Source organism: Canis aureus, chromosome 38, assembly GCF_053574225.1.
Source record: "Canis aureus isolate CA01 chromosome 38, VMU_Caureus_v.1.0, whole genome shotgun sequence".
NCBI classification, from domain to species: Eukaryota; Metazoa; Chordata; class Mammalia; order Carnivora; family Canidae; genus Canis; species Canis aureus.
The window spans coordinates 1,959,655-1,984,107 of record NC_135648.1 but is presented as its reverse complement, the minus strand read 5'-3'; the positions used below and the strand labels follow the sequence as shown (position 1 = coordinate 1,984,107).

The window sequence follows — 24,453 nt, the reverse complement described above, 5'->3', positions numbered from 1 at the left end:
ATTCTTTCTTTGAAAAAACCTAAAGAGCTCACCTTCCAGTACAAATTTGAAAATATTTATAGTGAATATTTTATAAGAACCATTAGCTTTCATTTGTAACCTGAAAGAATTCCTTCAAAGGAATACAGAGGAATTGCTTACTCATCCTTAATAAGGCTTAGGGAATTTTGGTTTGGTATTGTGAAGAAGCATTAAAGGAAGCTTAGACATGCTTTTTGACCTATAACCAAAAAAAGGGGGGGGATGCGGGGAAGGAAGGAAAAAGTAGGCAAGTGGAAGTGGTGGAGGTGTAAGTGCCTAAGTCCCATTTCGTTTGGTTTACAAATTGATAGGAGTGAGGAAAAGGAGAACATATCAGATGAATGAGTCCTGTGGTGGTTGGTTGACGTGTAAATTTATTGGTAAAGGATTTGATATAGGCCCTGGCTCATAAACACTCAATAAATAGTCCCTTTGCTTCTCTGTCCTTAGGCTGATATTAGCAACACCAAGAGAACACTAGATTATGGGCAGGTTGGGGGGCGGGAGGGGAAGTGAAGGTGAGGAGGGAAGAGAGAGGCTTAAAGGGTAATGAGTTAATGGGTGCCTGAAGGCCTGTGGAGATTCCATAAGGGTGTCGAGGCAGTACTGAAGTCACTATTTGATTTAAAATGTGTGAAAGGCATAGGAAGACTCAATATTGTGGAGGTGTCACTTCTTTCCAACTTGATCTGTTGATTCAGTGCAATTCCAATAAAAATCTCAGCAGGCTATTTTATGGGTATTGGTAAACTGATTCTAAAGTTTATAAAGAGAGGCAAGAGACCCATAACAGCCAATGCAATATCGAATGGGAAGAACAAAGTTGAAGGACTGACACTACCCAACTTCAAGACTTGGATAAAGCTACGACAACGGAGACGGTGTAGTATTGGCAAAAGAACAAATTCATCAGTGGAACAGGATGGAGAGCCCTAAGTAGACCCATGTACATATGGTCAGTTTATCTTTGACAAAGGAATAAAGGCAATACAATGGAGCAGAGATAATCACTCCAACAAATGGCGCTGGAAACAGCTGGGCATCCACATGTGAAGAAAAGGAATCTGGACAGACCTCACACCCTTCACAAAAACTAACTCAGATGGATCACAGACCTAAAAGTAAAACCCCAAACTATAAAACTCCTAAAAGATCACATAGGAGAAAACCTAGATGACTTTGGGTATGGCAGTGGCTTTTTATTTTATTTTTGACTTAATAAATTTTTATTTTCCAAATAAAGTTAGTGGGATCTGTTCATGCATATTCACTAGCAGCCAGGGCATCTCCGCCCTTGGTTTTTCTGGTGTAAGTTCTTTGAGCTCTGTGCTTTGAAACTAGTTCAATAAGAGTACTTCACTAAGGAGCTCCTGAAGAGAGCTGCTCCTCACATCTTTAGTCTCTCAGAGATAGAAGCTGAGAGTTGGGAACTTCCTCACAGAGTTCATCATATGTCACTTTGTCAGACAAGACCAAGTTATTGAGGTTGTCCCAGACTTTGCCTTTGGACCACTTCTTTTCTGGCTTTGCCCCCAGATTTGTTCACTTGGTCTTGGTCTTTTTTGGCCACCTCTCTGGCATCTTTCTTCTTGTCCTTGGGTGGCGTTGCGAAGCTCAGAGAGTGGCGGCCGCTCTGCAGCCTTGCTAAGATTAAGATGTCAGACAAAGAGTGGTGATGCCTTTTCAGATACAATACCAAAGACATGATTTGTGAAATAGTTGATAAGGTAGACTTTGTTAAAATGAAAACCTTCTGGTCTGTGAAAGAGAATTAGAGACAAGCCCCAGGTAAGGACTAAATACTTGGAGAAGACATAGCTGATAAAAGACTTGTTACCTCAACTATAAGAAGGACTCTTAAAACTCAACAGTAAGAAACCAGCCCAATTAAAAAATGGGTCAGAGACCTTAAGAGACATCTCACTAAAGGTATATACGTGGCAAGTAACTATATAAAGAGATATTGCACATCCTATGTTATCAGAAAAATGTATATTAAACAACAAGATACCACTCCAGAACACACCACCAAATGCCGGCAGGTATGTGGAGTCCCGGGAACTCCCGTTGACTGCTGGTGCGAATGCAAAGTGATGCAGTGCACTGGAGGGGACAGCTTGCTAGTTTCTCACAAAACTAAACATGCTGTTACCATATGGTCTAGCAGTCATGCTCCTTGGTATTTACCCAGAGGAGCTGCAAACCTGCATCCGCACAGACACCTGTACACAGATGTGGACAGCAGCTTTATTTATTCATTATTGCCAAAACTTGGAAACAGCTAAGGTGTCCCTGAGTAGGTGAATGGATAAACTGGTACATCTAGATAATGGAAGAGGATTCAGTGCTAAATAAGAAATGGGCTGTCATTGTCAGGATGTGAAAAGACATAGAACACGAAATGTAGATTACTAAGTTTAAAAAAGCCAGTCTGAAAAGGCTGTACACTATATGATTTCAGTCAGATGACATTCAGGAAAGGGCAAAAAAACTGGGGACACAATAGAAATACTAGTGGTTGTCAGGGTTGGGGTTGGAAGAGGAACAGGCACAGAGGATTTTTAGGGCAACGGAAATGTTCTGTAGGATAGCAGAATGATAACTGTGTGTCATACAATTGTTCAAACCTGTAGAAAGCATAATAGCAACGCTCAGGTAAACTGTGGACTTTGGCCGATTGCGATGTGTCCGCGTAGGTTTGTCCTTGGTAAAAGCTAACAAAAACCATTCTGGTGAGTGGTGTTGATAGTGGTGGAGGTGGTGCATGTGTGTGGGCAGAGAGTGTGTGGGAGATCTCTGCCACCCCTGCAGTTTTATTGTAAACCTAAAACTGCTAGAAAAAATAGTCTCTGACTTTAAAACATTTTTTTTTTTTTTTTTTTTAATGTCAAGGTCCTGTTCTGTGCTCAGAAAATAGGGGGAAAATTTGTATTCATCTTTGTATCAGCACGGTCTAGCACAGGAGCTGAGAAACTACACTGCCTGTTTTGTCTTTAAGATTTTATTTATTCGAGAGAGAGAGAGACAGACAGCAAGCTGGAACCAGGGGAGGGGCTGGGGGAGAGAGACAAGCAGACTCCCCCTGAGCGAGAAGCCTCTTGCTGGGCTCTATCCCAGGACCCTGAGATCATAACCTGAGCTGAAGTCAGATGCCTAACCAACTGAGGTAGGCAGGTGACCCTACACTGCCTGTTTTTTATAAATAAAGTTTTAGTGGAACACAGACAGGGCCATTCATTTACACATTATCCAAGGCTGCTTTCATGCTACAATGGCAGAGTTCAGTATTGTGACAGGGGCCAGATGGCCTGCCAACTTACATTATTTACTATCTTGCCATTTAAGAAGTTTGCCAACCCCTAGTCTAGTGTCATATCTAGAATATAGTAGATTCTTCTTAAATAGTTACGGAAGAAGGCGGAAGGAAGGTAAGGATTGCCTCATAAAGGGGAAGGGGAGAGAGCATCAGCTACTGAGGAACACCGAATGGTCCATACACCAAAATATCAAATACTTAAATATGTTTTACTAATTTGCTGACTTAGTTAGTTTATGATGGCTTAGTGACATTTAAGAGCTGTTAATTTAGACTTAGTTAAGAGGGAAAACATCTGATTATCAGATGGCTGTGTTTCCTGAGAAATAGTAATTGGTAGATAGTACAGTAGTATCCTCTTTTTTTTTTTTTTCGGGGTTCATTTAGCAAACATTTCCAGATAATTCTCTTAATGCAGGATGTTAAGCAAGAAATTGTGGAGAATACTGACATGTGTTGATTGATTCATTTATTCATCCAGTGTTCACTGAGCAGTATCTCCTATGTGCTAGACATACAATTGACGAGACAGTCTCTGCCTTTAAGGAGCATTCTGGAGAAACAGGTATATAAGGATTGAAAATAATAAGTAAATGCCCAGGATTACTCAGCTACTAAGCACGGTTCATATTTGAACTCAAGTCAGACTCCTGAAACATGGGATAAACCATTTCTCCATGTTCTTTCTCACAGAGGAAATATTCGGAACGGATGGGAAATTAGTATTTCAGGTAGAGCGGACGGTATGTATAGAGTGACACGGTATGCTCAAGGAAGCATAGCTTTTTTGTTTTGTTTTTTTGACGTATAGAGTATTTGAGAAAGATGGAGAGTTATACAAAGGAGTTTGGACTTAGAAAATACACAGTCACTGAAGAGATTTTAAGCAGGGAATTTGCATGAAATGTTGCATTTTAGAATAATTCCGGCGACAGCGTGAGCAAGGAGGTCAGTTTGAAGGATACTACAAATAATCTAGGCAAAACCTCCCTCTAGGTTATAGTTTCCCTCTATAGAGTGCAGAGAACTTAAGACCAGACCTCCGGGGAACGTCAGCATTTAGGAGATAAAGACCGACAAGCTCATGAACACGATGAAGGGGATGGTTGGCCATCAAGGAAAGAAATGGTTTTAGGGAAGGACTAGTAAACAGTGTCAAGAGGAGAATGAGAAGCCTGAAGGGGACACTGTGTGTGGAGTCTGTGGGGCTACAGGTGACCTGAGCCGGGGAAGTGTCACCAGTGGGCTGCGGGCCAGACCTCGATGGGAATGGATTGAGAGGGGAATAGGAAGTGAGGAAATGAAAACACTGAACACAGGTTGCTCTTTTCAGTGATATGACTGCGAGAGGGAAGGACAGAAAAAACAGAGGGAGGGTTTTTAGGAAGTGGGCAGACAGGCCCGAGGAAGAGGTTGAGGAGTGGGCTAAGGAAAGCTGGTCCTCAGAGTGAAGGAAAGAGCGGCACTGGAGAGGAGGTGCAGAGATGGGAGGAAGCACACCCGGCCGTGTCTTGTGTGTCCTGTATGTCCAGCACTGACGCGATAGCCGGCTGGTGACATCTGTCCTAGATGCTGGAACGAATGGTCAGAATTTGAATTGCAGAGATAAGGAAAGGTGACGGTGGTTGGATGGGAATGAAGGCCAGAAGAGCGAGTCTTGAGGAGATGCTGGCGGGGTTTGTAATCGTCACTGTGGGGAGTGCAAGAGAGAGCGGGCCGAGTTAGGGACCAGGACAGGCTTGAGGATACACGGACTTGAGCATGGCCTCTGCGTGCAGCAGGAAAGCCTGTTGGGGGCTTTCAGTGGAAATAAACAGTAAGCAAGTAAAAGCTGAGAGGAGAGAGAAGCCACTTTAGACTGATGCGATTTAGGATTACCCCTTGAAAAGACGAGTGTGTGGCTCAGAGGCAGGATTCAGAAAGGGCTAGCAGAGGAGGACCTACGGGGAGGAGTGGGAGCCACAGACTTGGTTGGGCGGCGTCCTTTATCTGTCCTGACAGCCCGCCGACTGCTGGTCCTGCCACTGCTTTGCAACTCTTCAAGGGATCCCTTTGTGAGTTTTAACCTTTTGTTGTTTCCTACATTACAGGATTTACGACCAGAGGAAGATTGATGAGAACGAGAACAATGGAGTGCTCAAGAAATTCTGTCCTCATCACCTGGTAAGATTCACGAGGGGCCGCTGGTTCCCGGCTTTTCTAACTCAATCCCAAGGCTGTCCCCGAACTTGTTGGCATGGTGGGAGGAGCTTGGACTTTTGAGTCAGATCCTTGGATTTGAATCCCGGCTCCACCACTAGCCAGCTTTGTGATTTTGGGCAGTGACTTCACCTGTTAGCCTAGATTTTCTTACTGACAAAGTGTAGGGCAAAGATAACTGCCTTGCCCCGTGATGGTAAGGCCGAATGAGATACGGAGTGTGTGTCAGCTGGCTAGCACACAGAAAACAACCAACAGGAAGCCCTCTCCCCTGACGTGGCCACGTTTCACTGGTTGTACTCCTGTCTCTGTCTCTCTTTCTCTCTCTCTCTCTCTCTGGGAGAAGATAGAGGGGAGTTTGAAGGAAAACCTGTTTCCTGAAGGTGGTATAACAAGTGGGGGGGTGGGGCATCAGTCAGTATCTGCTCCTTATTGCAGGTGAACAGTGAGTCCAAAGCAAACATCACCTGTCTTGTGTACAGCCACGACGGCACAGGTACGTGAGCAGGGCCCAGCTCCTAGGCTGGCACGCCCCCTCTGTCTAGGGAGCTGCTGAGCCAGTGAGGCATGTGCCCTCCGGTGCTCACCGCTGTGCTCTGGCTCCTCGTGGAGCAGCTGGGGATAGTTGCTGACGGTGAGCACGCAGCGGGAGGATGCAGCCGATGACCCTTGGAGATGCCAGGCGCCTCTTGCAGAATGCTGCAGATGAGATTTGGCAGTGCCTGTCCTGAAGCCCAGGCTCCTTGCCTGAGCAGGTGCTTATGCCTTCGGCTCATTCTTGAGTTAGTGGGTGTGACTTCCTGAGCATTCTGCTACCCCTGGGTTGGCAGTGTGTTCTTCGGCTGCCCTGGACACCTGACTGCCTGCTGCTCCAACTGAGGGAGACGGGTGCTAGACCTGGGATTAGGAGGGGGCACCACTGGCAAGAGGCTGCGCCCCAGCCCCCCACCTCTGGCCCCAGCTCTCTTCAGCCTTTGCCTTCACGGCTGTGTGCTTGTTCTTGGCAGAGCTCCTGGCCAGCTACAATGACGAAGACATTTACCTCTTCAACTCCTCTCACAGCGATGGGGCCCAGTATGTGAAGAGATACAAGGGCCACAGGAATAATGCCACAGGTGAGCCTGTCTTCCCAGTTGCTGCCTGGTGGCTCAGAGAACTGCGGTAGCTCGTTCAGGCTGAAGGATCACAATTACCGGGCCCACGAGGGCGGCCCTCCCTCGGCCGGAGCTTTCGCGGGCCTGCTGTGCTCAAGCACCGAGGGCCCGACGCCCCTCTCACGGCAGAGGCGGGACTTGTCATTTGGGCATAAGGAGACTTGAGTGACGATATTTTACTTACGATTCAGGTAACTTCAGGCATCACGGGCTTGTTAGAGAGTCTGGGAAAGCCCTCCTCAGTCTGTGGTACTGAATTGCCTGGAGTCGTGGAGGGGGGAGCCTCTAGCTCGAGGGCCGAGGTGGCAGCGACTCTTTTGAATGGGGCCGAGGAGGCGGTGTGCTGCGGGTGCCTCCTCCCGTCTGCGGCGAGGGTGGGCCGGTGTGTGTTCCGCATGTGGTTCCTGAGCGCGGCTACAGCGTGGAGTTGCCTGCCGATCTTTTAAAAAAAATACTGAAGCCTGGCTTCTGTCCCCAGACATTGTGATTTAATTGGTGTGGGGTACAGCTTGAGAGAGGTTTCTAAAAGGCTCCCTGTGTGACTCTAATGTGCAGAAAGGTTGGGGTGGTCACTGCTCTTCGCGATCGCCACCGCTCCTAACAAGTGTCTGTCATAATTTTGACGTGGAGAGAGCAGTGACTTGCCCTTTTTCTTCTGAGCTGGTGAGGGGAGTGGGAGTACTGGTGCTTGGAGCTTAGTCCACGGGCAGACAGAAGCATGGGTACAGTCCCATGACCGCTGTGCACTGCACATAGCTGCTGGGGCCCCAGCTCCCCCTAGTAATTGCAGAGAGCGGAGCCTTGTCACTCAGACTCGCGGCAGCAAGCACAGTTCAGATGCTTCCTCCAGGCAGTAGTGGCATGTACCTCCGTCGTCCTCGGGCCAGCTGCCGGCCTGGAAGCAGTGGCAAGGTACTAAGGAAGTATGCAAACCCAGGGTGATCCTGGGGTGTAGGACGGGGTGGCCTGGGAGTGGGCAGAGCAGGGGTGGTCAGGCTGGGACAAGGAGGGCAGTGGTGAGGCCGGAGGTGCTCCAGGGGGTGGAGACCAGTGAGCCTGACGCTGCTGCTGCTGGGGGTCTGCAGCCCCTCAGCCCTGGGGAGCTCTGCGGGGGAACAGAAATAGTCCCTGGGACTGTGTGATTCTTGTTCTCTCTCTTATACACACAGTCCCTTGATGTGTTTTGTGAAAATGAAAGGAATTCTTTGGCTCTTTTTTAGCTGGCTTAGAGTTTGTGAATAACTAAAGTCCCTCTGAGGTAAATATATACAGGCACAGGCCTGATGCCAACTCTTGTGTGGTTTCTTCCCTCGTTTATCATTTCAGTAAAAGGCGTCAATTTCTATGGCCCCAAGAGTGAGTTTGTGGTGAGCGGCAGTGACTGCGGGCACATCTTCCTTTGGGAGAAGTCCTCCTGCCAGATCGTTCAGTTCATGGAGGGGGACAAGGGAGGCGTGGTGAGTATGCCGTGCTCGGCTGCCTGGCTCCGTGCCCTCGCCGGCAAGGTAGGTTTTGGCAGGGCCACTGAACTTAGCGTGGCAACATGATGCCAGGTCTTAGGGGTCTAGCCAGCTAAATTAAAGGCAGTACTATAGTCTGGGGTACTGAGGTTTTGGTGAAATCCTTTCTTCCTCTTTCGGTCTTCTGCCCCTCTAACGTGTGGTTTATTGAGAAGAACCACCTCCGGCTTGACTAAGGGATCCCTAGGTGTGCCCCTTTCCTAGAGAAAACCATTGGAGTTGGGGGCGCTCCATCCTGCACTATGCAAAAGACGTCTCCATGCCTCATGCCTCATCCCTCATCCCTTAAGAGTAGCTAAGTAGTGATCTTGACTACATCCTGGGTCAGTGGATACAAGCTAGAAGGAGCTAATAGGGACAGCACAAATACAGAAAAAAAAAATTTTTTTTTTTAATGATGACTGAGCAGCCTGCTATGCAGCCCATGATCACATCACAATCTGTCTCTCCTTGGAGTTCTGGACTGCCTTCCCAGAGGGAGGGCAGAGAGGAAGCATGAGGATCCTGAATGGGGGGTGAAGTGTGGTCAGCTTCCAGGATGGATCTAGCTAAGCATATATTTTTTTCTGTTTTGAGCCCCAGTATCAGGAAGGGAGTTGAGTGGCTTCCTATGGTAAGGGTTTTGGGCTGCAGAAGATCTGAAGAGAGGCAGTGTGGGAGACTGCCTTGTACCAATTCCCCGAGGCAGTCTGGTTAAGGGCCTCGAAGGGGAGTGGCTGAGACAGCTTGGTTTCTCTTCCGTTTCATTCCATCTAAGCTTTGGGCGGTTGCAGAGAGCCCAGCCACCTCGTCATGAGGCTTGTCCCGAGAGTGCTGGTATAATTTAAAATGGGTCCTTGCCGTCAGGCTCCCTTTTTTTGTGTGTCTCTTCCCCTCGTGGGAAGTTATTTCAGATTTTTTCTGGTTTTGTCTAAATTTGGGGGACCTGGGGCCAGTACACATCCAAGGCTTCTGTGGCCTAAATGTATGTGGAGAGGCGTTTAGATCATGAAAGCTTGTCTCACTGTTGCCTGCCTCACGTCCTGCTCTTTGCCATAAGCCCTCTTCCGTCATCTGCAACGAACATACGAAAACCTCGGAGTCTTCATGAGGATTCTGCAGTAGGCGTGGAGTCCGAAGGAAGTCAGGAGGGGCCAGTGAATCCTTTCTAGATCATAAACTGTCTTGCGTCCCATTCCAGAGACGCAGGGCTGAATGCCCTCCCCCAGGCCAGCACTTGTCCGTTCTCCCAGACTACTCTGCAGGCCACTGTGCTTTCACCACAGCCAGTATCAGAGTTGGATGACTAATCCCGGTGCTCAACGGGGAGGGCACCTGCCTGGGACAGGTGGGCCTCAAGCCTGGATTCAGTGGTCACAAGTCACAAGAGTGAGAGTTCCCAACAAGAGATACAGAGACTGCACCCCGAGACAAGGTTCCCAGCTTCTGCGTGCCCCTGGGTGACTTGATGATCTGTGTGTCCTCACTTGGCCTCTGTTTTTTGGTCCTGACTTCCCTGTAGTGTGTCTCCAGGCACCAGCCTCAAAAGCACATTCATAGCAGCTCATCATAAAGCAGAATATTAGAACCAGAGGGGATCTTAGAAATTCCCCTCTCCTTGCCCAGGTCTCTTGCCTCTGGTTTTGGCTCAAACTCTAGTCCTTTGTTTGTTCCCATTCAGGGACGGGTGGGGGGGCATGATGTCAGAGGACAGTCCTTAGTGTCCCGAAGCACTCGACTGCTTCCCATCCCTGCATCCCCCAGGCCAGTCCTCCTAAGGCTGGAGCTCTGCTCCAGCGTGTCACTGACAGGGTAAGGCAGGCCTGGCCCAGAAGCTCTCCGTCGGCTCCCCCTGCGGCTCCAACCCGGGTACCGTGCGCTACTGACTTCCCCGCGCCCTTGACTTTGTCTTTAGTCGTAAATTCCAAGGAGTTTCTCCTCTGTGCTTTTTGATTTACTGACGTGCTTGAGCAGAGCTAGATCAGAGTAGAAGGGTAGCAAAGGCTTATTATTATCTGGAGGTGGATGAATGAGTTCAGGGTTGTATGTGTGAGTTATCATGTATCTTTTGATCATATTCTCAGGCAGTGGAGTTCCTGTCTAATGCCGCCTTGAGCTGCAGATGCCGGAAACTTCCACACTACCTCAGAGAGCCCCAGTATAAACTTTGCAGTGAGCAGACATGAGGAGTGAGAGAAGGAAAAGAGGAGAGATGGGGTTTCTGCTTTATTCTTAGGCTCAGGCTTAGCTTCAGTTTTTTCTGGAGCATTTCTATTTACTTGTAAAGCGGGAGAACAAAGAAATTGGAAGTCTGTGGGTCAGTTTTATTTTCCATGCTGGCCCCGGTTTCCCCCCAGCTGCTCCCTCTGCGCGTGCAGGCCAGGCAGAGAGGAGTTGGTCCAGAGAGAAGTAAAAGATAAAAGAGGCTTTTTGCCAGGGGTGGTTTTCTTGGCCTACGGGGCAGCTGCAGGGCTGGATGGGATTGGGATGGGATGGGGGGGGGTGGTGAGGAGGGCGAGGACCACACCCTCTTCCTTCCGGGTGCCTTTCCTATCCATTCCTCATCTGACTAAAAGCCTGAAAATGCTTCAGCAGCTGGATCTGGGACCAGCTCTTCCAGTGGCCATGGGAGCGCCCGGCCCGGCCCTGCCCTGCCCGGCCCGGCCCGGCCCTGCCCTGCCCTGCCCGGCCTGGCCCTGCCTGGCCCTTTGGAAGGCTGATGTTTTCAAGTCAGACAGCAGGGGGCATGGGTGCCTCCAGACAGAAGGAAGCTGCCTAAGCCAGAAGGCCTGCCTGTCTGCCCAAGTACATTTCTCCTGCCCAGTGACTGTACCCGGAGGTGGTGGACATTGAAACCATGGGTGCTCCGGGACACTGTCTTCCTGCACTGTGCCTGTCGGGCTTCCAGGGCCACTGCAGGGTGCTGTCCCCTGGGGCGCGCAGGGTTCTCAAGCAGACTAGAGCTCCAGCACCTCATCACCCCCCAGCCTGTGCCACCCTCCAGTTCAAGTAAACAGTGCCAAGGGAATGTAATCATCCCTGGACTCTTTTCTGGGGGTTCAGCAGCAGCTGTTGCTTTCTTCATTTTTAAAACTTTATTTGCCATTTGGTGAAAGCCACTGAGAGGTTTTTCTTTTTCCAGCCATGGGCAAGTTGGAGCTGTGGAATCCGGAGTGGATGAGGTCATCTGGACCTCACTGCCTTTTTGTGAAGCCAGCAGTAAGCTTGGCCAGTCACCCGCCCACCCCTAGGGCTGTGTCTAGGGTGAGGCCACCCCTGCCTATACTTAGGAAATGAGCGATGGGCCTGGTCTTCTACCCAGTCTGTGTCCAGTGTTTCTTCCACCCCCAGGGCCCTTGGCCCACACTCATGATGGTTGGGCCTGCCTTCCCAGCAGCTGCTTCAGCTCTGATTGAGGAATATGTTTGGCTCAAGGTGAGTAGTGGTTTTTAAGCCCCGTTTGCATACACCCCCTGAGCCTGTGCTTTCCTTTCCTTCTCACCAGGTGAACTGTCTCGAGCCCCACCCTCACCTGCCAGTGCTGGCAACCAGTGGCCTTGACCATGACGTCAAGATCTGGGCGCCCACAGCTGAAACTTCCACTGAACTGACAGGGCTGAAGGACGTGAGTAGCTGACTGCCCATGTCCACGTTACATTTTGAGTCTTCGTTGTCATGGGAAGGAATAACTGCTGCTCAGTTCTTTAAAGGCACTGATTGCCCCTTGGGGAGTGGTCCCAGCGCGGGGGCTCGGCGGGGGCTGCGGGGTGCCTCTAGTAAACGGTGGAGCGGTTGGGGTGTCTTTAGAAGAACCATTCTGGTTTAGAGCTTCCCAGTCTTCTCTGTGGATAAACGTGGTGCATCCTTCCCTGATCTCATTCAGCACCTCAGCTTAACGGATCCTAAAGGAAGTTTTCAGTGGGATAGAATGCCAGTCTTTTCTGGTCAGGTCCAGGGTTCTTACTCCTTGCTCATGCCCACTCCCACCACCCATTTTTGTTCCAGGTGATTAAGAAGAACAAGCGGGAGCGGGATGAAGATAGCTTGCACCACACCGACCTGTTTGATAGCCACATGCTCTGGTTCCTCATGCATCACCTGAGACAGAGACGCCACCACCGGGTAAGCGGGTGGGGGAGGTGAGCTCCCAGGGCGGTGACGCTCTGGAGGGGAGAGTGTTCCAGTGCCCACTTCCTCACCACCTTAAAAGGGATCCGGTGGCTTGGGTTGGGTGTCCTCTGCATGGTCCCCCATCCCCGTCAGAGCCCTGGTGTGGCAGAATGGGTGGTGTCTGCTTTCCGTTCCCCGTCGCCGTGCATGAGAGTGCTGTCTCCACGGGGACGGAGGTGTGAGGGTGGGGAAAGAGTTGAGGAGGAATGTGGGGGAAGGGGTGGCCGCCTTTTTTCCCTTAGGGGGGAAGAAGAGGTTTAGGACAGGGGTTGGCGAACTCTGGCAACTTTTGTAAATAAAGTTTTATTAGACACAATCCTACCCATTCGTTTACATTGTCAGTGGCTGCTTTCATGCTGCAAGAGCAGAGCTGAGTAGTTGCAGCAGAGCAGCGGCCCAGGACTCTGAACGACTCCTCATCTGGCCCCTTCAGAAGCATTCTGCTGACCCCTGGCCTAGAGCATCCGAATTAGAGTTAAGACCTAACAGGCTTGTCCTGGTTCAGGGAAATTACTAACAAGCCTTTCCCATTCTACAGCGCTGGCGAGAACCTGGGGTTGGGGCCACAGATGCGGACTCCGACGAGTCTCCCAGCTCCTCCGACACCTCGGACGAGGAGGAGGGCCCCGACCGGGTGCAGTGCATGCCGTCCTGAGGCCTCGTACCCAGGAAGGGCGGGCTGGGGCTGCCAACCCGATCCTGCCTGGGCAGCCCTTTCCTGTCCCAGGCCCTTACATTCAGCAGACACGCACTTTGGACTTTTTGCTTTAGATGAAAAAGACAGACATCCCAGGAGAAAGACCAGAGGGGGAGTGAACCTGCGGAGTAGCTCGGAGTGGGAGCAGGCCCCGGGGTGGGCTGCATGGAGAGGCACAGAGGGCTCAGCAGAAATGGCCTCTCCCCAAAGCCTTGTTTTTTGGGAGGGGGGAGCCTATTTTGTTAACTGGTTTGGGGTAGGGAATGGGGTTTCCTTTTCTTTAATCTCCCTGTTTCTCGGGTGGGGGGTGGGGGTGACTGGCTGTTCAGGACCCATGGGCCACAGTGGGGGCGGTACAAGTGCCACTCTCTCTTTGGTTTAGGTTTTTGGCCTTTTTCTTCTTTATTTTTTAAAAGTCTGTGACAGTTGCATTGTTTTTTTCCCCCCTGAACAACCCCAACCCTGGATCCTGTTTTTTCCGGGAGGTCCTTAGAGCCCCTAACCATCCCACACTCTTCACTTTCCTTTCCACCCGCTCGTCCTCTGTACTTCCCACAGTGTTTCACATTTGATGAGGTGTCCTTCCCGCTCTTCTCTCCGTCGTCCCGTCACCCCAACTAGGCCTGGTGAGGGAGGCTGGGGGAGAGGGGAAGGGGGGCAGAGGCGGAGGAGGAATCCGAAGGACGTGTTACCTCTTCTGTTAATGTTAAGAAAAAGTTGTTTGGTGGCAGCGATCTCCTTGCCCTGTCACTGTTAGAGGCCTAATTTTATATCTATAAATATATTAAAAAGCAAGTCAAACTTGGATGTATCACGTTAAAATTATTGTCCGTTTAAATACCTATATATCCTCTATGACTGCAATAAAGGGACGAGAGCGGATCGTGAGCTCACGGTCACACCGGGGTCAGCCCGCCCTCTGTACGCGGCCCTTGGAGGTCGGGGCAAGCCCCTTGGGCTTTCGGAGGCTCTAGAATGGAAGGGTCCTCAGCTCTGCCCTGCCCTGCTTCCTGCCACAGCTTCGGGGCTGGGAAAACCGGAAACTCCTTTCAGTCCTTTGCCTCGGGTCTCCCACCTCTCCTCCCGGTGGTGTTTCGGGGCGGTCTCAGGGCCTCTGGTCCGCAGAGGCCGGCGTCTCTCGCGCCTGACTGAACTGACTGCAGGCGGTCTCTCCCGCTGTGTGCGGCGGGGACACGGGGACACACGCCCTCGGCGGCAGCTGCTTGATTCTTGAAGCCCCCACCTCACCGCAGCAGCTCCTCTCCTGGTGGAAGAGCGAAGTAGAGAAGGCCCTCCTGGGTCGGCCGCTGGAGCTTGTCCGCCTCTGACATCTTGCGATTGAGGGACACGTCGTTGGAGGATGAAGATGGCTGGGGCTTGGACGCCCGTCCCGTCACCGGTCACGGATACGGAAGTCCTAGTTGAATTCTTGCCCTATTGCTTGTGCTGCTATTTCTTTGCCCCCCCACCAGAAACTCTGCACCCTGGGGCAGCCCGATTCTACTAGAATAAGCCAGGGAGGAAGGGAACAGTGAAAGGATGGAATTCCAGACACTCCTTCCTTCTGCCCCTTTCTTAGCCACGGTCAGACCAGCTGTGAGCTGCTGCACTTGCCCCGAGGTAGGGGCTGTGTGGTGACTGAGTGGTCTGTGTTCCTGTTGCTGGGGGGGCGACGGAGTGGCCTGAAAACCACGCATTCTGGACTTTGTTGTGTATTTTCTCTCAGTAAAGCTTTTTTTTTCTTCTTCTTTCTGACTGCTGTTCTGTGTGTGATGTGTGGCCCTCTCACCCAAGATGGGCTGGTGTGGTTCCTGCCGGCCTCGGTGCCTGGCCCTGGCCTTCCTAGGGCCTGAGGTGTGGTGTGCGGGGCCGTGTCTCCAGGCTCGGGGCTGCGGGGGGCTACGTAGGGGCCGGGGGAGGGGAAGGACACCACGAGGGGGGTTTTCCTGGCCTCTGTTCCAGGCTAGTGAGGGAGCGGAATTAAGTATCCCCCCCCCCCCCCCCCAGTCATCCAGAGGCTCCAAAAACCTTCACAGAAATTCTAGAAGCAGTCAGGTACAGTACAGTCAATCACCTTTATTCCAGGGTTAGAACAAGGCCGTGCACACTGCAGACAGGAGCACAGGATGGGGACAATCTCACAGCCGTACAGGGTGGGAGGGCAGGTTAGTCTTTTTAGGTTATTTTTGCCTTACAGAGAGATTTCTAGACTCTGCTGGAAATGACCCTGTCTCCCTTCTCCCATCTCCCCCCGCCTCTCCTCAGAGAAGGCTCCTGTTCCTTCCTCCTCTTCCCCCTCTCGCTCTCGCTCGCTCTCACGCACATTCTCACATCACGTAATCCTGACCGGAAGGACAGTCGTGCTCAGCTCCCCCCTCCCAATTCTACAAGTGCCTCTCGGTCCTGGAGGGAGAAGCAGACAGGGCTGGGGCATCTCGGGGAGGTCCTTTAAGGCAAAACTGTGGAGTACTCCAGGTGTCCGTGTTAAGGCAGGTGCCGCAGCAGTGGCCAGAGGGGACGGCTGGGCTGGGCTGGGCTGGGCTGGGCTGGGCTGGGCGTGCAGGCTGCTCCGCGGCCCGTCGGCTTCCTCCCTCCCCGGCAGCCGGTCCTCCCCCCGCTTGGGCCCGCTCCCTCAGCTGAAAAGCTCGGAACTGCGCTCGCTCCAGCCTGTGGAGGTGGCACGTGGACGCGGTCTCCCGTGTGGACTCCGCAGCGACTCGCCGGCAGTCCTCTGGCTGTGGCCTCCCCCCAGCCCCGCCCGGGCCTAGACAAGAAGGTATGCTCGACACCACGAGAGGGCAGGCATGGCAGTGCGGGTTTAATATACATATATGTCGGTATATATGTACACACAGTTAGCACGGTCAGGGCGGGGGGGCGTCGGCACAGGACGAGGCCGGGGTCCGGGGACTGGCTGGGTGGCATTCACGAGCCCGACGCGCCGGGGGTTGAGGGAGACGGGCCAGCAGGTCCCCTCCTGGACTGAACTGGGGGTCAGTGCGGAGGAAGAGGCCCTAATTAGCTTCTTCCTGTCTTTCCAGCTGGGGGTGCTGTAGACCCCAGAGAGGGCAGGTGGCCTGTAGTCCCCACGCTGGGACCCTGTGGCTGGGGCAGGGGTGGAGTGAAGACCTCAGGGGCTCACTGCTCAGCCTCCCTAGGTCTGGAGTCCGTGTGTGCAACAGTCTGAGTAGGAATAAAGGGGTGGCAAGGAGGACCCTCTCTGCCCACACCCCCGAGTCGGGGTCGCTGGGGCTGCTCCCAGCATGGGCCCTTGGGGGGTAGCGTCTACCGCTCGGTGCTCCGCAAAGTTGGTACTGAGGGGCCAGGAAAGGATCCCGTGGTGCTCTCATTAGATCCCTGGCTTGTACCCATCCTAGGCCCGCGGGACGGGAGCAAAAAGGGACCTGCTGGGGCCCAGGCCCTCCGGCCTGAAGACCGTCTAGAAAAGCTCCCTCAGCCGATCCAGCACGGGGTACAGGCGCGAACTCGGCTTTCCTTTCCCACTTCCGGGGAGGGGGGAGGTTGGGTGACCACCTTCCCTCCCGCTGCTTTTCATTAAATGCACCCACCTCGCCCGCGCTTTACCCGCAGCTCGGCTCCTCAGTAGGAAAATACAGGTTCTTTCTGCTCCCACACTTTAGCCGTGGAAGGAAAGGGCAGTAGGAGGAATGTACCCATTTCTATTTGCATAGAAATAGCCCCCACCTCCCCCTAAAGTGGGGAAACGAAGCCCCCCCCAGCCCGACCCCCATCCCCTCACAAGGAGGAGGAACTAGATGAGCTAGACATAGAGACAGACAGCCAGAGCGTGCGCACACGCACACACACGCGCACAATAAGGGGGTTAGGACCGGGTTAGTAAGTGGGTAGACTGGGGGGGTTGCCCGTGCCCCTCCCCTGGAGGCTGGGGGAAGGGAGTGGTCCAGTGAAGGTCCAACCTTCCTCCTCTCCTCCCCCTCGCTCAGGCTTTCTTCGGTGGTGGAGCCAATTTGATGATCTCCTCCTCAGAGGGCTGCCGGATAATGTCTGGGGGCAGAAAGGCACGTGTGTGGGACGGAAGGCGACAGCAGGCAGGCCCACCCGTCCGCTTGTGTTGGCCCCAAATCCGCAAGCTCCAGGGATCGCTGTGGGGGTGGGGGGGCAGGGGTGCGTGTGACGGGCACGGGCTCCTACCTTTGTACTTCTTGGCACTGGGGATCCGGGTGAGCTTGGTGTCCAGCTCATCCTCCTCCGAGATCTTCAGGACGCGGGTTCTGTAGTCCACCACCATGGTGAGGAGGTCGGGGCGGCGGGAGATCTCAAAGATGTGCTCGATGTACGAGAGGTTATCTGGGGGGGGCGGGGGACAGGGTCAGCCGCGTGGGGCCCGCGGGGCCGGGAGGCCAGGCCCACAGCGGCTCGGACGAGGGCTGCAGGCCGAGCAGCAGGGACGACAGGGAGCTGGCCTCGCCGTGGCCGTGGCCCTGCCCGCCTTGACCCAGCCAGGGCCCCACTCTGGCCTCCACGGCGCCCCCGTCCCCTGCCCCCGAGCCCTCGCGGCTCACCCCGCTCCGTAGGCCCCCCAGAGCCCCTCGGCCGCAGCACGGCCCACCCTACCCTAGCCGCTCCCAGGTCACCTGGGCCCCGGGCGAACAAAGCAGGCGGCCTCATCCTCCAGACACCCCAACGCTCCCGCCTCTGGAGCACCCCCGGGGTCCACTGGCCTTTCGGGGCCTCCTCACCCGCAGCTCCCTCGCCCCCGCCCTCCCCGGAGCCCGGCTCTGAAAGTGCCAGAGCGGTTCTACTTCTGACACTTGTGGCTTGGCTCGGGCGCTCGCTCCGGCTCTGCCCTCCCTGCGCCCGCGGCAGGGGCAGCAGGTGCATGGGGGCGGGGGGGGGGGGTCGTGGGCCCCGTGGCTCGGCCCCCGCCCACCTTTGTCCAGCTTGTTGTGGCTCTCCAGGAAGCTGAACCAGGCGCTGCCGGTCGTGATCTCCTCGCTCTTCTCGCTGGGGATGTCCTCCTTGCAGGCCGACTTGAGCTGCTCCAGGTCCTCCAGGGTGATGTTGTTGGTCAGGTCCTGCAGGAGGGTCCCGTACTCGGCCATGACTGGTCGGAGGAACAAAGGGAGGCGCTGAGCTCGAGGTGCCCGGCGGCGGACTCGCTGGCACCTCCCACCAGCACCTCCACTCTGCGGGGGGGGTGGGGGGGGGTGGGCCCAGGCCGTTGGGAGAAGCCAGGGAGAAGCAGGGGGCCGGGCTGCGGCCTCGAGGGACCAGTCACACCTCCTTACCCCCATCTTTTTTCCTCATTCCCCCCAAGAGTAACCCTGGCAACAGCTCCCCTGACTGAGGAGGCGGTTACCATAGCAACCTGCTCCAGACTTTCTCACCCGCAGCCTCCGAGCCCCCCCATCGCCCCACCCACCCGCAACCCCTCCCCCTGTCAAAAAAAAGGAAAGAAAAAAATACTCCACAACAACCACGAGGGAGAGGCTGGCCGGGCTGGGGCCCCTTACGGGGCAGGGGGCTGGGGCGCTGGGGGCGCCTGTGTTCCAGCCTCCACGTTTCCCCAGCAGCGAGGGGGACCCTCACTTCACCTCCCCACCACCCCATGGTGACTCACTTTGGACGGATGCCCGGGGGCTTGGTCTAACGGTCCTCCCGGGATTCAGTGCTGGGGCCGGGGTGGGCGGGGAGGGGGTGGCGGGGGCCACCCCAGCCTTGAGGAGCCCGTGCCTCCCGTGCCGGCCGCCGGGCCTCCGCGCCGCCCCCTCCGCCAGCCTTTGTGCTGTGCCCGCAGCCCCCGCGCCCAGGAATACCAAGCGGCCGCCTCTGGCCCCCTGCCCGGTTCCCAGGCCGCTGGGTGGCAGGGGAAGGGGTTCCGACGCGGCTGTGCCCCACGACGGCCTCCGCGGGGGGCTGGGTGGGCCTTCCTCCAGGCCTTCCCCCTTGCCTCGTCCAAGGCCTTCAGTTGGAAAGGGAGGGAACGTTCGAGGCCCTCCCTGCCCTGGCCAGGCACAAAGTGTGACTGAGACAGGAAGAAGGAGGGTCGGACCTTTGCAGGTGCTCCCCGGGTGGGATAAGACGTGAAGCCCCTCGTGGGAAGTTTAAAGGGGCTTTGATCCCCCACAATGAGGATGTATTTCTTTTATAATCAGAAAAATAAAGCGTTTTAAAAAGTAAATTACATCACAGCTCTGGCGTGACGGAGGGCCAGGGCAAGGAGCGGGAGGACCGCATCCTTGGACTGCCCCAGTCACCCCGGCAAGGGGATGGGAATGCAGCACATAGCAGGCGGCGTGTGGCGTAGACGCAGAGAAACTGAGGCAGAGAGGCGGCGGCCCAGGGGTGCCCATTCCCAGCCCCCTCGGTGGGCCAGAACGAACCAGGCCTCTCTGGGTGGCAGGCACCGCGACGCAGACACACGATGAGCCGGGCGGCAGGACCCCCACGAGAAACAGGCGCTCACAGGTGCAAGGGGACAGAAGGGCCCAGCGGTGGCCCTGCCAGGCGGGGCTGGGAACAATGCTCGCCGCCTGTCAGCACCAGGAACCGTCTCGCCTTGAAATCTAGGTCACAGCGGCAGCTCTGGAGCCCAGCCCCCACCCACTGATAATCCCGGGACAGGAAGGGGGTGATCGGGAGGGGTCCAGACGCGCGGAGTCAGCGGGGGTGGGGCCCCCAAAGGAAGGGGTGGCTCGGGAGGCGGCAGCGTGCCCCCCACAGGGAGACCCTGGAACCAAGCCCTCAGGGGAAAGCAGGACAGCGCTGAGGAGCATCCTGTCCCGTTTTCTCGTGGAAGAAGAGGCTGTAACTAGATCCCGCGGAAGGAAAGTGTGTGCGAATCTCTGGAAAGAGTTAAGGCTCCGGGCTCCGATCCTACAGCACAGACTTCCAGGGGAGGTGGGCGGGCCGGGCTCAGGGTGGTGAGCAAGCCACCCACGGCACCCACGGCCGGGGGCGCGGGCAGCAGCGGACTCCAGGAGGCCCCAGGAGCGGGGTGGGGGGGGCGCACGGGGGTGGGACCCTGCAGTGGATGTGGGGCCCGGCGGGGGGGGGCACGGGTGCGGGGGAGGGGTGCATGGTCAGGGCACGGATGTGCACGTGTCAGCCCCGGGCGTGCGTGTGTGTGAAGAGCGTGAGGAAGGTCTGCAGGCACAGGCCCACGTCCAGAGGGGAGGGGACGGCGGAGGAGACCCTGCGGAATGGAGGCAGGCCTGGGAACGGCCAGGAGGCGGCAAAGGACAGACCCTGGGGGGCGGCCCGGGACTCAGCGGCTGCCATGGCAACCTCGGTTCTGGGTGCCCCCCAGCGCTCAGGACAATGACACCACTGGACGGGAGGGGGCGGGGAGTGGTGAGTGAGGAGGGCCGGCCGCGGGGAGGGGGCGGGGAGGCGGCTGGCGGCCGCAGGGCCACTGCCGGTCCCCTGGGGAATCCTGGGGTGCAGGGAGGTGCACCTCCTCACGCGGCCCTCAGGTCGCACTGCCCAGCGCTCGTCCCGGCTGGTGTGACCGCGGTGGGCTGCGCCCGGGCCGGTCACCGTCACCTTCCTCCCGGCGAGTCCCCTCCCCTCCCGGGATCACCCGGCAGCCTGGGCGGAGGCCCTTCTTGGGACAGGATACCGGGCAGGAACCGGCCCGGCCGCTGCCAGGAAGTCCGTCCCCTTCCCTCCTGATCATTCTGCGCTCCGCTCCCTGCTTCCTCGCACCTACCTTCCTTCCTTCCTTCCTTCCTTCCTTCCTTCCTTCCTTCCTTCCTTCCTTCCTTCCGCCGCCCCCCAGCTGCCCAGGTGGAGCCCCACGGACGTGGGACCCGCTGGGGACGCAGGGGAGGAGGGGCAGGGATCCGCTTGCTGGTCCTCGGGCGGGAGCCAGAGCGGGCCGGCTGGGGCTCGGGGAGCGCTGGGGGCGGCGGGCCAAGGGGACACCACCGCGGGGGGCGCAGCACCCCGAGAAGGCCGGGCGTCCCGACAGCACTTCTGGATCATCCCTAGCGGCGCCTTCCAAACCCCCAGTCGACTTGGGAAGAAAGCCCGAGGCTCAGGAGCCACCGCCCCCCTGCTGGCTACCTGTGGCCTGGGGGCGGGGGCGGGTGGACCAGGTGGCCTGGGTGGCGGGTGGGGGTGTGTCCCAGGAGCCGGGAGGGAGGCCCCAGCCTGGGGGAGGGGCGGCAGGCAAGGAGGGGGGCCCATGGGGCCCACTTCAGTTTCCACCTGGGCCCCTCGTTCGCCCCTCATTATCCTGAGTGTCACACGCCGTGGACCTCTGCCCGTAGCTTCCGTTCAGCCTCACCCTGTGACAAAAGCGGGGGGCTCTAAGACTCAGCCGCCAGAGGGGAGATGGGTCCTGGGGCCTCGAACGGTTCAGCGTGGCCTGAGAGCAAGAGGCTTAGCCCTGGGCACGGACACTGGGCCGAGCCTGTGGGACTTGACCCAGGTGGGGGCATGGAGTGTGCGATGGGGGGGGCTGCCTCCTGGTGTGGGGGGGGACGAGGGAGGGGGGGAGGGGAGGGCCTCGCCTGCTGCTGTGTCTCCTCCCTGTCTCTCCCCTGCATCCAGCTCCTCCCCCCCTCCTCTCCCTCCGGTGGGCTTCCATCCCATGTCACGTGGTGCTGGCCCTGAATACTGAGGGCTTGGGGCGGGGGGGCCTGTGCCCCAGTGTCCGTGTCTGAACACTCGGGGCCCCAACCCCAACACCCATCAGGAAGGAGTGAGATTCCCAGCTGTACAGGGATCATCACTGTGGTGGGGAGGAGCCTGAGCGGGTTGGCTGTGCCCAGGTGGTGCTGAGGGTCTGCCTAGGAGGCATGGCCTCGGCCTTCCCCAAGGGTGCTGGGGTGGGCACGCAGGGAGGGCACCCAGGGAGGGCACCCAGGGAGGGCACCCAGGGCAGTGCGGCCGAGCAAGCAGGCCGCGGGGGCTCTGGCGGCCTCGGGGGCTCTGGCACCGTCCCCGACGCGGCGCTTGGCCACAAAGGGAAGAGCAGCTACAGCTAATCGCTCTGACGGCCCGGGGGCCACTCACCCAGACACAAAACCCACAGATTCAGCCGTTTCCCAGCGCGAGCTCCGGGGCGCGCCCTCCCCCCGCCGCCCGCCGCCCGCCGCCCGCCGCCGGCCGCGTCCCCGTCCCTCGCGCACATTCCCCTCGTTCCCTCTCCCCGACTCGGGCTCCATCCTCGGCTGACTCATGCTCCTTCTCTCTCTCCCGCCCCCTCCTCCGGCCTTCCGCCGCCCCGGGGCGCAGACAGCGGCCGCTCCGGGGCCCCGGGCGCCCGGCGGGCCCAGCACAGCGCCCTGCGCGGCCCCGGACCCCGGACCGCAGCCCCGGATCCCGGATCCCATCCGCGGACCGCAGCCCCGGATCCCGCCCGGGGGCACCGCAGGACCCGCCCCCCGCCCGTCCCGCAGCGGGTCGCCCGGGGCCGGGCACATGGAGGCCGTGGGGGAGGGGGCGCGTAGCGCGGGGACCGCTGTGATTTGCTGCGTGCGAAGCGGTGTGTGCACGAGTCACATGGGCGTGTGTCGGCGCGTGCCGCGGGCTCCCGTAGGTGTGTGTCCGGTCGGCGCCCGCCCCGCCCGCCCGCGCCCCCGGCCCGATGCCCCGACCCCGGCCCCGACCCCCGCTCCCCGGCCCCCACCCCCGCCCCCCGCTCCCCGGCCCCCCGGCCCCCGCCCTCACCGCCTCGGGCTGAGCGCTCAGGGCGCGGTCTCCGGCGTCCCGGTCCTGGGCAGCGTCCGGAGCCTCCGCTCGGCTCCCGCCGCTCCTGCCGCCGCCGCCGCCGCTTCCGCCCGCCGAGCCCGAGCCCGAGCCCGAGCCCCAGCCCCGCGCGCGCCCCGCCCGGCCGGCCGCTGACGTCACGGGGGCGGGGCCTGCGGGGGGCGGGGCCTGCGGGGGGCGGGGCCTGCGGGGGGCGGGGCCGGGGTTCTGGAAGGCTCGCGGTGGGCCGCGGGGGGCTGCGGCGGGGGGCGGACCCCGCTGCGGGCCTCGTCCTCTCCGTCCTCGCGCGCGGGCACCGGGGGAGGCGACGGCGGAGGCCGAGGCCCCGGATGCCCCGAGCGGCCGCGGCAGCGCGGCGGCGGCCCCCTCCCCTCCACCTGGGCCCTCCCCCGGGGTGATGCCCGCGTGTCCCTCTCACCTTCCCCAGATGTCCCGCCCGCCGGCCTCCCCCCACCATGATGTAATTTGATTTTCTGGGAGGAAAAGAGCAGCAGTGAGCTCAGCGTGCAAATATAGACGCCGCCGTGCAAAGCCACGCTCAGCTCGGCCTCCCCTCTGCCGGCGGCCGCGCTCTCACTTCCTCTCCGCCTCGGGGACTTTCCTCCCAGTCTCGGCCACACTGAAACAGGGAAGGAACACGGGGGGCGGGGGGCAGCAGTCTGCGCCCCACCTGCAGCCGGAGGGCTGTTGCCTCAACTCCGGCCGTGGGGCCCTGGGAAGAGGCCTGTGCCACCTCCAGCTGGGGAGCCCCCCGTCCTGGTCTACAGGCCTCCTGCCTCCTCCCTGCCCCCCATCACCACCCTCTGCTAGCAGGGCGTCCCCGTGCCCTGGCTGTGTGTCTCCTGCGCTGTGTCCTGGGACCGCAAGCCATTTCTCTGAGCCATCAGTGAGACCCAGAGACCCAAAGGGACGCCTGTACAGGGGCTGGGGCTTTGCACTGGCTCTGCCCCTCCCGGGGGACAGGGTATGCCCCCAACGCCCAGCGCCCTCACCAGGAGGGTGCACATGCTGCTGCCCCCCCCCCCCCCCATGCAGGGCTCTCCCCAGACGCAGAAATCCTGAGTGTCAGGAGTGGCGCAGATGGGTGCTCGGGACCCAGCAGCAGATGGGCAGGGGCCCTGCCCTGAGCTGTGGGGGCTGCCGGCTGCCTATGGTTGGCCCAGGGCCCACTCGGCGTATTAGACGCAGGACTGAATGGTGGCAGGAGCCCTCCGCCCCCTCCAGGGGCGCTTCCTGGGTTTGTCCAGGACAGTGACGTGGCTCCTGAACTTAGCCGTCCTGTAGTCTCAGCGGCACCTCTGTACCTGGCCCGTAACTGTCACGTCTGTGAATTCTGGGCAATCAGTGCCTTGGTCCCCCCCCACCCCCCACCCCCCGACGGCGTCCCACTCCCTTACCCGGACGCCAGCCTGGGCTGTGCTGGGGGCCGTAGGGAGCCTTCCTGCCCAGAACCTCAGCCGCCCAGGCCCGGGGGCAGGGTGGGGGGCCGCGTGGACAGAACTCTGTGCCTCCTCTGCAGGGCGGGCCCTACTGGTGGCCTCTGGCCGTGAGGGCCAGGGGCCCCCTTCCCTCCCTCTGCCCACCTGCCCATCAGTGCCCTTCCTCCTGGCTCCCAGGACGAGACCCAAGCTCCACACACCCCGTGACGCCCGCCCATCCTCGTGGGGCCCACTTGCGGGTCTCCTCTTGTCCCGCTCA

General features: G+C 57.7%; 2 protein-coding genes and 1 pseudogene across 7 annotated transcripts in view; 1 reads left to right on the top strand and 2 right to left on the bottom strand.

The window, feature by feature from the left end:
• Nucleotides 1–14,804, top strand: part of DCAF8 (DDB1 and CUL4 associated factor 8) — a 42,068-nt gene extending 27,264 nt beyond the window's left edge. For all 5 annotated transcript variants that reach the window (XM_077887217.1, XM_077887216.1, XM_077887219.1 and 2 more), the window contains 7 exons: nt 5,428–5,500; nt 5,975–6,032; nt 6,544–6,651; nt 8,017–8,147; nt 11,695–11,814; nt 12,195–12,311; nt 12,898–14,804. In XM_077887217.1, the coding sequence (XP_077743343.1) occupies nt 5,428–5,500; nt 5,975–6,032; nt 6,544–6,651; nt 8,017–8,147; nt 11,695–11,814; nt 12,195–12,311; nt 12,898–13,014 (724 nt within the window). In that variant the 3' untranslated portion in view covers nt 13,015–14,804. The remainder of the gene's footprint in view (nt 1–5,427; nt 5,501–5,974; nt 6,033–6,543; nt 6,652–8,016; nt 8,148–11,694; nt 11,815–12,194; nt 12,312–12,897) is intronic.
• On the bottom strand, nt 1,218–1,935 carry LOC144307402 (small ribosomal subunit protein eS25 pseudogene; annotated as a pseudogene).
• Nucleotides 14,805–15,112: 308 nt separating the features above from the next.
• On the bottom strand, nt 15,113–22,876 carry PEA15 (proliferation and apoptosis adaptor protein 15). 2 transcript variants are annotated; one of them, XM_077887222.1, is made up of 4 exons: nt 22,717–22,876; nt 17,969–18,142; nt 17,230–17,385; nt 15,113–17,082 (listed from the first exon to the last, which is right to left on the bottom strand). In XM_077887222.1, the coding sequence occupies exons 2-4, from the start codon at nt 18,138–18,140 to the stop codon at nt 17,018–17,020; spliced, it is 393 nt and encodes a 130-aa protein (XP_077743348.1). In that variant the 5' UTR covers nt 18,141–18,142; nt 22,717–22,876; the 3' UTR covers nt 15,113–17,017. The 2 variants fall into 2 exon arrangements, with proteins under 2 accessions (XP_077743348.1, XP_077743347.1); XM_077887221.1 differs by lacking the exon at nt 22,717–22,876 and adding an exon at nt 22,060–22,079.
• Between the last annotated feature and the right edge of the window lie 1,577 nt (nt 22,877–24,453).

Coding starts and splice junctions, on each gene's coding strand:
- PEA15 (XM_077887222.1), bottom strand. CDS start 18,140: ATGGCCGAGTACGGGACCCTCCTGCAGGACCTGACCAACAACATCACC. Junction 17,386..17,968: donor CCACAACAAGCTGGACAAAG/GTGGGCGGGGGC, acceptor CGCCCCCCCCAG/ATAACCTCTCGTACATCGAG. Junction 17,083..17,229: donor CAGTGCCAAGAAGTACAAAG/GTAGGAGCCCGT, acceptor TTCTGCCCCCAG/ACATTATCCGGCAGCCCTCT.